This window comes from Bos mutus, chromosome 25 (assembly GCF_027580195.1).
Source record: "Bos mutus isolate GX-2022 chromosome 25, NWIPB_WYAK_1.1, whole genome shotgun sequence".
Taxonomy (NCBI): Eukaryota; Metazoa; Chordata; class Mammalia; order Artiodactyla; family Bovidae; genus Bos; species Bos mutus.
Genome location: NC_091641.1, coordinates 32,181,485 through 32,194,205, shown reverse-complemented (window position 1 = coordinate 32,194,205; position 12,721 = coordinate 32,181,485). Strand labels below are relative to the sequence as shown.

The window sequence follows — 12,721 nt, the reverse complement described above, 5'->3', positions numbered from 1 at the left end:
CCTTAGAGGAGGCCTAGGTGAACGTCTGGCCACTCATGGCCCAGTGGGTGCGCTGCTGTTGAACCTGACTCTGAAGCCGCATCCTCACCCTGAACCCCTCCATGCTCTTTGAACAGTTGTAGGCACTTTGGCTTTGCTAGTTGGGGGTTTAATTGCTCAGTCATGCCCGACTCCTTACAACCCCATAGACTGTAGCCCACCAGGCTCCTCTGTCCATGGGATTTCCCAGGCAAAAATACTGCAGTGGGTTGCCGTTTCCTCCTCCAGGGGATCTTCCCCGCCCAGGGATGAAACCTGGGTCTCCTGCGTTGCAGGTGGATTCTTTACCATCTGAGCCACCAGGGTGCAGCCCCACTGCTGGGCATTGCCCTCATCTGGCGGGGGAAAGCGGAGGGTGGGGGGGGAGGTATGGGCTTCAAAGCCAGCCTCTGATATCGCCGATGGACCCTGCAGACCACATACAGTCCGTCTAGAGCCACCCGAAGGCGGAGTCCCACACTCCATCTCAGCCCTTCGCCTCCCCTCTGGCCTCAGGGCCGGGGCAGGCTGTGTTGCGGGGAGGTGAAGGGGCCCAGCAAGGAAGGAGGCAGCGAGGGTGGGGGAATCGGGCCACGGCCGCACTTGCCGTCTTCAGCTTTGTGCACGAGGTCACAGGGCCAATTGATTATTTTTACTGTTTCCCAGCATCGAGGAGCGGTGAGAAAAATACGGACACTGCATCCTCACAACCTGAGCCGGGGCCCCAGGGTGAATTTGCTAATGAAAGACAGACGGGAGTGGGGGGCGCCCCCACCCCTGCGGTCCTCATTGCAGCCGAGACTGTCGAGAAGCAAGGCTTGGTTTTTGTCAGGGTGGACAGCTCTTCCCCTCCAAGTCTTGGATCTTTATCGTGAAAGAGGTCTCTTGGAAACTGGGCTTCTTTGAAACACATCCATGTGAGCCTTCATTGACTCAGGGTGGTGTCATTCAGACTCAGAAGGCGCACATGTCAGGAGCTCGGCCTTGATGCCCCGGTTTCAGCTGGCAGAGATCATGCGCACAGGAGACGCGCTCGGTTTGGTTTGCCTGGGGCTTGCCTGCTTTTTTTTTCTCCCAAATGTGAAGTGAGTTGTCAGCAGTTTTAAAAATCAGAAAGTTTTACGCCAAAATCCAGATACGCGGCTTCTCCTGAGGAACAGAAAGCTGTGGCCACTTTCTCAGGCAGCAGCAGCCAGAGGGGCTTCAGAGCTGTAGTTTCCTGTTTTCCCCAATCTCCCCCACTCCCTGTTGTCTCCCCGACACCGGCTGAATCAGGTTCATTTTCCTGATAGAAGAGAGCGATTTCTCAGCACCCACGTTGGAATCAAACAAGGGAAAGCAGACGGCAAGTGGAGGAGACTGCCTGCCTCTCACCCCTCACCTCTCCTCTTTCACCGCTGTTACCCATCCAGCCCTTGGTGCTTGAGTTTGCAGCCTGTAGAAGACTCGAGGCATTGAGCCACCCACCTGGCCTGTCTGTGATTTTCATAGGCAAGCTCTACAGAGGTTCGTTCTAGAAGAGACAGGAGAAGGGGAGCCTACCCTTGATCAGGTACCCTGCAGCCAGGGCAGTTCTATTTTCATCTCGCGTATAAACTAGAATTTCACTGTCGAGATTAAAAAAAAAATTGCAAAATGCTGTGATGTGACATTATATTTCCAGAATGAGGCTCCGTCTCCAGCCAGGCAGCTGATTCTTCCAGGAACCTGCCTTCAGGGACCTTGCCCAGGAGGGTGTAATGGGACAGGAATCTCAATATGAGCTGGGATGTCATGAGAGCTCGGTCACCTAGGACAGTGTTCCTTGAGGTCTTGGCCCCCCAGGAAATGAGAGCCAGGTGGTGACGTCAATCTCCCCTCGCTGGAAATTGTTCTGACATAGCTTCTCACTTTCCACTCACCTTTTTTATTGGAGTCTGACCATTTAGTTTGTGTTTTCGTGGCTTTCGGTATTTAGTAGTTTTAGTATTTACCAGCCATGGCATTTATTTGGCTTTGGTTTTCCAGATGTCAGCCACCTTGCATCCTTCCTGGTGATCTGTAGGAGTGCCTGTAATGGGTGAGGCTCTGAGGTGAAGTTGCTGCTGTTCGGTGGTCACAGTCCCGAGATGAAGTCTAAGCCAGTGGGGTCCCTTCCCCTTCAGCTCTCTGAAAGGTCCCTGTTGAATCTCCCACATGCTTAGGAGTTTTCAGATCTCCCAGTCTTCAGCCTGATAGAGTGGCACGTCAGTCACATAACCGGTACCTCTTATATAGAATCATAGTACGCAGAACAGCACAAGTTCTGGGCAGACCGCAGAGGTCAGCTGGGGCCTCCTTGCTCCTCCCGGGTTTTGGAAATTTTGGCTCAGACCGCCCAGTTCTCTTGCCTGCACACGTGCAGTCCTCCCCACCCTTGACTCTCTTCGAGGTCCTGGCTGTTTCTGGGTCTTGGCCCTTGTGCATCATCTTTGTGTGGCCTGGTGTGAACCCAGACGGGAACTTGGTTCCTTTCGGACGTACTCCCCCCAAAAGGCCACTTGCACCGCAGAAAAAAGAGCTGAAGGAGCATTGCCTAAAGATTTGTGGGGTCGTGGGAAAGGTCCCCTCTCAATTGCTCCTTCCCCTCTTTTTCCTTACTCTGCCATCCCAGATTTCCCCCAGGAGGTGCCGGGCAGCTTTCCTTACCCCAGAAGCTTTGGGAGCCAGCCAGTCCTTTGTCTCTACAGAGCTCACCTCACACCCCTGCATTACCGAAGCTTTTTCACAACTGGCAGTAAAGATTAGGTCCAACTGCACAGTAGACAAAAACCCCAAAGAGTTTATTTACCTCTAAGGGAGAGGAATCCTGGATGAAGGGAGTCAGGGGCTCCACAAAGGCATCAGGGACCCAAGATCCTTCCGGCCCAATGCTCTGCTGTCCCTAGTATGTGATTCATCCTTATGGGCCATGATAGCTGCTGGAGTTCCAACCATTGCATCCATGTTTCAGGAAGCAGAATGGAGGAAAGCATACCTCTTTCCTTTGAAGAACCCTTCCTAGACACCAAACACGTCACTTTCACTTCTATCTCATTGGCCACCACTTAGTCACAGGGCTGTGCCTAGTTGCCAGATTCTAAAATTGCAGATGAAGGGGAGAATCAGTACTGGGGGACAGCTCACAGTATCAGAAACACTGTACAAAGCACTCTGAACCCCCAAGGATTCCAGGTGCTAGCTGTTAAAATAATGATAGTTGTTGCACATAATGGCAAAGCAACTTTGCAGTCAAGTTTCTTTTGCTCTACTTGGGCATATGCCTTATGTGGGCTGATGGGGCCCCAAGGCTGGACAGGCTAGGCTTTGGGAGCACAGGGGAAAGAACAGTTAGCCCCACTGATTGCAGAAACCCTTGCCCAAGCTGGCCCGGAGCTGTCTGAGCCTTAAAAGATAGGGAAGGGATTTGTGAAGACAGAAAAGAGGCCAAAGGGAATTCCAGGCCAAGGGAACAGCCTAGCTGAGGCCAAGAGCAAGTCATTCTTTTTTTTTTTTGGCTGCACTGGGTCTTCGTTGCTGTAACTGGGCTTCCTCTAGTTGCAGAGAGCGAGGCTGCTCTCTAGTTGCGGTGCTCTGGCTTCTCACTGCAGTGGCTTCTCTTGTTGCGGAGCACGGGCTCTAGGGTGCACAGGCTTCAGTGGTTGTAGCACAGGGGGTCAGTTGCCCTGTGGCGTGCGGGATCTTCCCAGACCACATTGAATCCATGTTCCCTACGTTGGCAGGCGGATTCTTGACCATTGGACCACCAGGGAGGTCCAAGCAATGGGTTCGTGTCACTCAGTCTGAGACCTCCCTGGGCTACAAGAGGCAGGGCCCCATCTCCACAGGTCCTCCCCGGCCCCCACTGATTGGAAAGGTGAGGGATAGGGCTGGAGGAGGGAGCTGACGAAAGGTCACTGGGGGTTGGAACTTCCTTTTCCAAGTCCCATGGATTCGACCAAGAATCCAAAGATAAAGAGCAGAGATTTGTAACTAAAATGCCTACGAGCACCAGGCAAGTTAGGGAGGGGAAGGGAACTGCTCACTTCTTCCAGTTGCTGCCACATGAGAATAGGGCCCAGTGATGCCAGGTCGTTGTTTTTTAAGAAGCCAGAAACCCAGACTTGTATGTAGAATCTCCCAATGTATGAATGGTAGTGCCTAAATCAAGCAAAGCACAAACGAGATGTGAGCAAAGCCAAACATACCTGCAAGCTTCTGGGCTGCATTTGACTAGCGCTGGACACTGCCTTCTGTGACAACCTTGCTCTCATGGGGAAAGCTTAGTGGGTGTTCCACCCAAAGGCAACAGCATTGTTGTTCAGTCACTCGGCCGTGTCCGACTCTTTGCAACCCCAGGGACTGCAGCACACCAGCCTTCCCTGTCCTTCACTATCTCCCAGAGTTTGCTCAGATTCACGTCGATTGAGTCAGTGATGCCATCCAACCATCTCATCCTCATCAATTCGAAAGCATCAACTCTCTGATGCTCAGCCTTCTTTATGATCCAGCTGTCGCATCCGTGCGTGACTACTGGACATAGCTTTGACTATCTGGACCTTTGTCGGCAAAGTGATGTCTCTGCTTTTTACTATGCTGTCCAGGTTTGTCAACGACAGTGGCGCACAACGTGTACTCAGGGTGCCCTTTTCAGTCTCTTCCTCTTTCCCCACGTCCCCAAAAGGCTGTGGGACTCAAATCAAATTCCAATTTATAGGGAAAAAGAAAACTAACCATTTAAGTGCAGAGAGCCTCACTCACTGTACTGTGTTTCTCATAAAAACATACAGACCCACAGAGAATGGGGGGGCCCGTCCGAGATCCTGAGGGGTCCTGACCTGCAGACCAGCCCTCCCTCTATCAGCGTACTTAAAATAGACTGACCTTCTCGTGGTATTTTTTGTGTGTGCTTGACAAACGCCAGAGAGTTACTCATGAGTTCATCTTCCCAGAATAACTGTCAGAACAGGGCCCGAGGGCAGCAGGAAGACCCTGGCCTGACCCTGTAAAGCCCGGGGCTCCTGGAAAGCAGGGAATGCGTTTCACCATTGTCCCGCCTGCTCCGGAGCATCGCGTCTGGCCCCAGCTTTGGGCAGGTTCTTAGTGATTCCGGGAGAGAGAGCTCCGGAGGCCAGAACAGATCGAAGGTCTATATTAGGGACCCAGCAGTGTCCACCTGCCCGGGTGCCTTCCTTCATCCTTCCCCTCTTTTTCTGGTTTAAAATGCTGAATGTGGTAGAAGTCCTGGAAAATTCAGACAAGCACAAAAAAATTAAAGTAAAACTCACCCTAGTAAACCACCCGGTGCTCCCACGACTTCCACTCCAGTCTGTTTGCTTTTCTCCCGGTACAAGGAGAGGGCTTCTGTGGGGAGTCAGTTGGTAAAGAGTGTGCCTGCAATGTTGGAGACCCGGGTTCAATCCCTGGGTCAGAAGATCCCCTGGAGAAGGAAATGGCAACCCATTGCAGTGTGCTTGCCCAGAAAACTGGATGGAGAAGCCTGGCAGGCTACAGTCCATGGGGTTGCAAAGAGTCGGTCCGACATGACTGAGCAACTAACACTTTTTTTTCCGTACAAGGAGAGAGACAGAGCCTGGATTTTTGTGTGTGTGTGTGTGTGTGAAAAGTTTGAGATGAATTGGCAGCAAATTTTTTTTTTTAATGAGGAAAGTCTTTTTTTTTTTTTTTAATTTTTGGCTGCACTACATCTTCGTTGCTTTGTGAGGGCTTTCTCTAGTTGCAGCTCCTGGGCTTAGTTGCTCCGTGGCATGGGGAATCTTCCCAGTTGTTGTTGCTCAGTCCCTCAGTCGTGTCCAGCTCTTTTTGACCCGCTGGACTGCAGCACACCAGGCTTCCCTGTCCTTCACTATCTCCCGGCATTTGCTCAGACTCATGTCCATTGAGTTGGTGATGCCATCCATCCAAACGTGGATGAGATCGGGTGAGATCCAACCATCTCATCCTCTGTCATCCCCTTTTCCTCCTGTCCTCAGTCTTTCCCAACATCAGGGTCTTTTCCAATGAGTTGGCTCTTCCCATCAGGTGGCCAAAGTAGTGGAGCTTCAGCATCAGCATCAGTCCTTCCGATGAATATTCAGGGTTGATTTCCTTTAGGAATGACTGGTTTGATCTTCTTTCAATCAAAGGGACTCTCAAGAGCCTTCTCTAGCACTACAATTCCAAAGCATCAATTCTTCGGCACTCAGCCTTTTTTATGGTCCAACTTTCACATCTGTGCATGACTACTGGAAAAAACCATAGCTTTGACTATCTGGACCTTCATCCATAAAGTGATGTCTCTGCTTTTTAATATGCTGTCTAGCTTTGTCATAGCTTTTCTTCCAGGGAGCAAGCATCTTTTAATTTCATGGCTACAGTCACCATCTGCAGTGATTTTGGAGCCCAAGAAAGTAAAATCTGTCACTATTTCCACTTTTTCCCCTTCTATTTGCCCTAAAGTGATGGGACTAGATGCCATGATCTTAGTTTTTTCCCTTCCCAGACCAGGGATCAAACCCATGTCCCCTACATTGGAAGGCAGATCTTTTTTTTTTTTTTTTTAACCTTTTATTTATTTATTTTTTACAACAGTGGGAGCAGATGGGACATGTTTTTTCAAACCTTCTTTTATTTACTATGTCTTGAGCGTTTCCCTCCACATTTCATCTTCTTTTATACCAGCATGTTTGACAGCCACCAAGGATTTCATCATCCGGGCGTAGGAGGATTTATTTGGTTTTTGTCTAATTGTTGCATGCTTCAGATGTCACCAGTTCCGTGTCACATGCACCAATGCTTTGAATATCCGTGCACCCACCCACGGTGCCTTCACAGCATCAATTTCTAAAGGTGGGATCAGCCACATGGTATGAAGGTCCATATGACCTTTCCATTCACATCTCACAGGCTTTTCTTGAGACCGTCTCGGGAAGGGCCAAGAACTTTATCTGCTGGAGGAGCTTTCACAGAGGCCTGTTTGCCCGTGCCCTGGTCCCATGATCTCTGGTGCATCTGTGAGTTTGCAAATACTTGGCAGCCCATGTGTGTTTAACTCGCATCCAGAGAGTCCGTTGGCACTCCCAGCAAAGCTAGTTCATCGAGAACAGGATGAAGCAAGAGCGGGAGGCCCAGAGCCCCGACTGCAGGCGCTTTCCCTGAGTTCTCTGCTGAGCCCTTGGTCGAACCGGCTCTCAAAGTGTTGCCAGCTTGATTTGGGGAGGAGCCCCAGGAAATTGCAGAGGGAGTCTGGGCACTGAGCTAAAAAGCAAACAAACAAACAGAAAACATCTCTGAGGCTTTCTGGGTCCCTGTGCCATGGAAGGAAAGGAGCTGGATTTTTATAGCAGCAGATGAGGGAAAGATGCCTTCAGTTGCCTCCACTCAGCTAGACCCGCGAATGGGTGTTTTCGGCAGTTGGCGGGGTTTCTTTTTTCTCTAACTCTTAGCACCTACCGGAGGTGCACCATATTTTTTGTCCATCTAAGGCTTGACCCCTAATCTGTTCCCTACATGAAGGAACTTTGCTATCCTGACCGCAGTCTCAGCGTCTCTTTGGCTCCCCCACACACTCCACCCCACATATTTTACCATAATAAATCCGGGCTTTAAAGAGCTTGAGAGAGAAGACACGTGTCTTAAGAGAAGGGGTAGGTGACCGCCTTGGTGACCGCCAAACCATCCAGGCTGGGGCATTGTCCAGAGCGTAGCAGCATCAGCTTACCCTCAGCTCAGTGCCCATACTCTCGGCCCCCTCCATTCACCATTCTGATAAATAAGCTGCTCGGGGAAAGCCATCCTGACATTTTGATTTGTTAGGGAGTGATTCATTTTTGAGGCAAGCAAACAGCTTGTATACTTGGGGGTTTACTGCTTGAAGTGATTAAGAAGTCAGCCACTGTTAAGCTGGTTCTGTGGAGCTGTGGCTGCCCACACCCCTCCCCACCCCCAGGAATCTTCCTGACTCCTGTCTGGATTTGCCTTGACGTTGGCCGTAGTTAAGCTGCGGCCCCAGCCCCCACCTCCCTAGCCACCAGCACTGCACACAGCCCATCACCCCATGCCTCTTCCTGCGAAGTCCTGCCCTGCTCCGCGGTGGAGTGGTGGGGGTGGGGAGCTTACCCACCACACCCACTCCAGGCTTCACATCCACATGCCATCACATCACTGGGGGTATAAATAGACCCAGCTTTTGATCCTCAGACAAAAATAATTTTATACAAACATCAGTACAAAAGAGCTGCTCCTCCGGGACAGCCGGGTGTGGGTTCCCCCAAGTCCTGAGGTGGGAACAGAGCAAACTCCCTCACCCCCCTCCCACCCCCCTGCTCCACCCAGACCTGCCCACCAGGGTGTGGAGGCAAGGAGGCTCCGAGAAGTGGGGAGACTGGCCAAGGCCGCCGGCGGGCAAGCAAGTGGGCCAAGATGGAGCCCAGGCTTCCCTGGTGCCCCCACCCTCTCCCAGGCCGTGCCCGCTGTTCCCATCCAGGGAAGGGGAGCAAAGCATTTCAGGCTTTTGGGGCCCCGCTGGTGGCCCCTCTTACAGTGACTCGGAATTGCCACCATAGCTTGCGAGCAGCCTCGGGCAGAATGTACGCAAAGGGCCCGGCCATATTCCAGTCAACCTTGCCTGACCAGTCAGATGGCCCTCGTTCTCGGACCCCTGCGGGACACGTGCCTGAGTTCTGAGCAAGGCCCGGTCAGGCCTGGAGAACCTGCTGGGAGAAGTGTCAGTGGGCGCTGGTGGTGGGCGAGCGTAAGGCTTAGAGCCAGGAGGAGTGCACTCAGGCTGGGGAGGCTTGATGTGACTGGCCAGGAGGGTCAGGGTCCCCGCTGTCAGTGGGGAGAAGGCCCTGTCCGCATCCCCACCCCAACTTGGTGCAGAAGCAGGGGCACAGAGCTCCCGGGGGGCTGCAGCAGCAACCAGCACAGCCTGCCTGGGCTCCCAGGAGCGTCCACGAGGAGTCTGTTCCGTGGGAGCTTCCCGGGCGGTTCGTGGATAAGATCAGGAGCCACGCCCTTTAGAAAAGCAGGCTGTACAGGGGTCAGGAGTCCCCTTCCGGGCGCTCCGGGGCGGCTCGTTCGGAATAGCCCGCTCCCACCACGTGCCCAGCACCCAGGGCCAAGCAGGCTGGGTGGTCATTCTCCCCGCAGCAGCCAGGTGGGGAGAGGTCGGTGACCCACGCCCCTCGAGCTTGCAGCTGGGATAGACACTGGGTGCACGTCCTGGCGCTGAGCCAGGCGGGGCTTGCCAGGGTCTGCGAGTCTCCAAACTGGGGCTCTTCCACTTCCTCGGGCTGGGCAGGCCACAGCCCCATCCTCAACCCCAGAGTTGCTCAGAGGGCCAAGCCAAACCGTAATTGCCCGCTTTTCACCAGAACTTGCGTCCCTCATGCACCAAACTTTACGCCAGACCTGCCAGGGCAGAGCCAAGTCCCTGGCAGGGTGCATCTTCAGGGTCTCCCCTCCCGCCCAGGGTGGCTTCAGAGCTCGGATTGGGCGTCCTGCCTCTGGCAGGACTCAGCCACGTGAGCAGAGGCCCCGCGGTTTGGTGGCGAGGGTGTCCCGTGTCCATCTGTGTCACCAGGACGCCTCTGAGCCCCGAGGCTGCGTTGTCCCCTTCAAGGGTGCAGCTGGCACGATGCTAAGCCAGCATCAGGCACTGATTTATGGCTCAGCGTCTCCCCACACACACGCACTCTGGGCTCTATGGCTGTCTGCACCCTTTCCCACGAAATAACGTCGAAGTGTGTCAGGCCCGTCCGGTGCCCGGCAAGTTCAGCTAATTCTAGGGAGCAGACCCAGACTGTGAAGGAGCTGGCTTTGGGTCAGTTAGCCCTCCTCTTCGAGGCAGGGGCTTCCGCCCCCAACCTGTGGCCTCACACACAGTCTCTGGGGAGGCGGCACCCTCTGTCCAGGCCGGCCAGCGGCCCCGCTGGGTCACAGCTTCCCGCCTTGCCTTGCAGGCTTCGCCGTGGCCCAGTGCATAAACCAGCACAGCTCGTCCTCGCTGTCCTCGCCCTCGCCGTCGGCCAGCGGGAGCCCCAGCGGCAGCGGGAGCACCAGCCACTGCGACTCCGGAGGCGCCAGCTCATCGTCCACCCCGTCGGCCGCCCAGAGCCCTGCAGGTATTGGCCGCGGGACACGGTGCGGTGGGGGGGACTTGAGGAAACGCTGTGACCCCTTCACCTGAGGCCCTGGCTGCCCCTTGCCACCGTGTCTGGGGACTCTGCCTCTCGGGGTTCTGCATCCACTCCAGCGTGCCGTTGGGGGTGGCTGGCTGGCTCGGCCCCCACCGGGGGAAGAATGGCTCTCTTCATGGGCTGGCCCACAGGCTGCAGAGCTGGAGGGGTGGACAGTGGGAGACCCAGCCTCAATTCATCCCACTGTCACCTCCAGGGTCGTAGGTGTCACGAGGACGGGTCTCCCAGATGTGATGCTTTGAACTCTGGCAAAAGAATTGTGTCTCTGCTAATTTTTTTTTCCCCTCCATAACATACGAATTTCCTCTTTAAATGTTTGGGGCCGTCCACTCGTCTGTGACCAGGGGGTGCCTCTTGCCGGCCTTTTTGGGAGTTTGTCAGCATGGGTGGGAGTCACAGCTTGCCCTCCTATAACTGACACAAGCACAGGTGTGGCGCGGAGTGATCCTGTGTGCAAGGAGCCTGGGGTGAGACGCACGTGGTCTGCCCAGCTCTCTGAGCCCCTCACACGTGAGCCCCTGGCTGCAGTGCATAAGATCCCAGAAATGAAGATGCCAGGCTTGTTTCCTGAGCACCACGGCCCCTGAGTGCAGCCAGAGGAGCAGGGCCTCATGCCTGCCTGCTGCTTCACACCCCGGCGGGTGACCCAAGGGTCTGGAGGCCCCAGACGTCTCTGATTTGGGGGACCTCCATAACTCTGGTCTGCACCCCCATCTCGGGACCCTCAGTGTCATTCCCTGTTCCTGCGGGGTCCCCTCCAGAGCCCCCACCCATTGTTATTTCAGGGACACCTGTGCACACCCTTGTTGACTGATGGATTGATGGGTCTTGACAAAAGCAGAGTGCCAAGGTGGAAGCCACCACGGTGCCAGGAAATTGAGGGCTCCGGGCCACCAGCCACTCAACACCAGAGGCAGAGATCCCCTTGGCCCCGAGCCCTCTTGTCCAGAGTTTTCAGCTTCCACTGTTCTCAGCAAAGGGCTAACCGCGCCTGTCTCCATGCCTGTGGGTCAGGGCGCCCCACCCCCACCCGCGAGCATCCATTACCTCCATCTCTGACGGACATTCATGAGGGCCCCAGCAGCAAGGTCACCCTCAAGCCACCTCACTTAGAGCCCCCTTAGACTCAGCACCTGCTCCCCTCCCTGCCCCAGCCCCGGGAAGAGACGACCGCCCTTGCTGAGCTATTCTGAGCCCGACTGAAGGTTGGCTGCGTGTCCAGGCAGTTGCTGCTGCCGTTCCCAGGCCCGTAGCTGGGAAATCCAGACAGAGCGTTCTCAGAAGCCAAGGACAGCCCTCAGCCTCCCCTGAAGCCTGGGCTCGTGCTGGCTTTGAGGGCCCAAGGGCAGGGTTGTGTGTTGACGTGCCACGTGTGTGCCCGCATGCTCTGGCGTGTGCACGGCTCTGTGTCTGTGTGGCGTGCACCCACACACACACTTCCAGTTGCATTCTGGGTGAAAGGTCTCTTCTGGTGCCACTGTTACACCTTCCTCTCGCGTTTAAGGAGGCACAGCCAACAGCTAAACAAACCAAAGAGCCATACACTTCTTTGCCTCCGACGGAAGCCAGGAGAGAACCACACTATCAAAGTCGGGCCTGGGTGTACAGAGGTCCAGCCGAGTGTGGCCCTGGGGCTCTGCACCAGGCCCACCTTGCGCTTTGCGCTGGTTTCTTTGTTCTTGGCCTCCATCCCCGCCCCCACCATCCCCTGCTCGGTGCCAGTGACACGTCTGCTCATCTCCGAAACGCGGGGGCTGTTAGCCCATTGTCAGGTAGATGAGTGATGCTCAGCCCCCGGCTGTCTGCTCCCGATCCGTGTGTCCCCGGCAGGCCTGCAGGGGCAGGCGTTGGAGGCCCCATTTTTTATGCTGCCTGACAGTAAAAGCCTGGGGCCCAGCCTGCCCGCCCAGATCCCTGCAGACACTGAAATAACTCACCTCCCAATGCAGGGCCGGCCCGTGGGGCGGCTGGTGCTTCCCTCTCAACTGAGGAGCCGGCTGTTGATCGCTGCAAGGAGAGGGTGCCCCAGGGTTGGGGCGGCAGGCCCCAGGAGGATCTCTGGTCACTTCCTCTTGATGCCAAACCTCCAGGCCAGCCTTCAGCCACCAGGTCCATCCAGAAAACAGCCCATGGGGTTTCCGTGTTCCCTGGAGGGACAGATCTACCCAAATGATGCCAGCCTCTGCCTGGGGTCCTACCCAGCCTTGCTAGATGAAAGAAGAGGGGAGGGTTATATTGGGACAGGTGCCCTTCTTCCCGTGTCCTGGTTAGATGTCCACCCAGGTGGTGGCCCAGTGTTCAGGCTTCTGATTTGGAAGTCATCAGACTGTCCCCTGCAGGGTCAGCTGGACAGGAGCTCTGGCCAGGACCTCACCCCGTACCCCATCCAGCCTGGACAGCAAACAGCAGCAGCCCAGCTGCAGGGGCCACTTGTCCCAAAGTGGGTTTTGAGGGCACAGTGCTGGATCAGAAGCATTGTATGTTTTTGAGCCTTCTGAGTCCAGGAA

General features: G+C 54.9%; 1 protein-coding gene across 1 annotated transcript in view; it reads left to right on the top strand.

Moving 5' to 3' along the window:
* Positions 1-12,721, top strand: part of CLEC16A (C-type lectin domain containing 16A) — a 234,582-nt gene that overhangs the window by 210,858 nt on the left and 11,003 nt on the right. Inside the window, 1 exon segment of the mRNA XM_070362887.1 lies at positions 9,978-10,139. Coding sequence (XP_070218988.1) covers positions 9,978-10,139 — 162 coding nt within the window.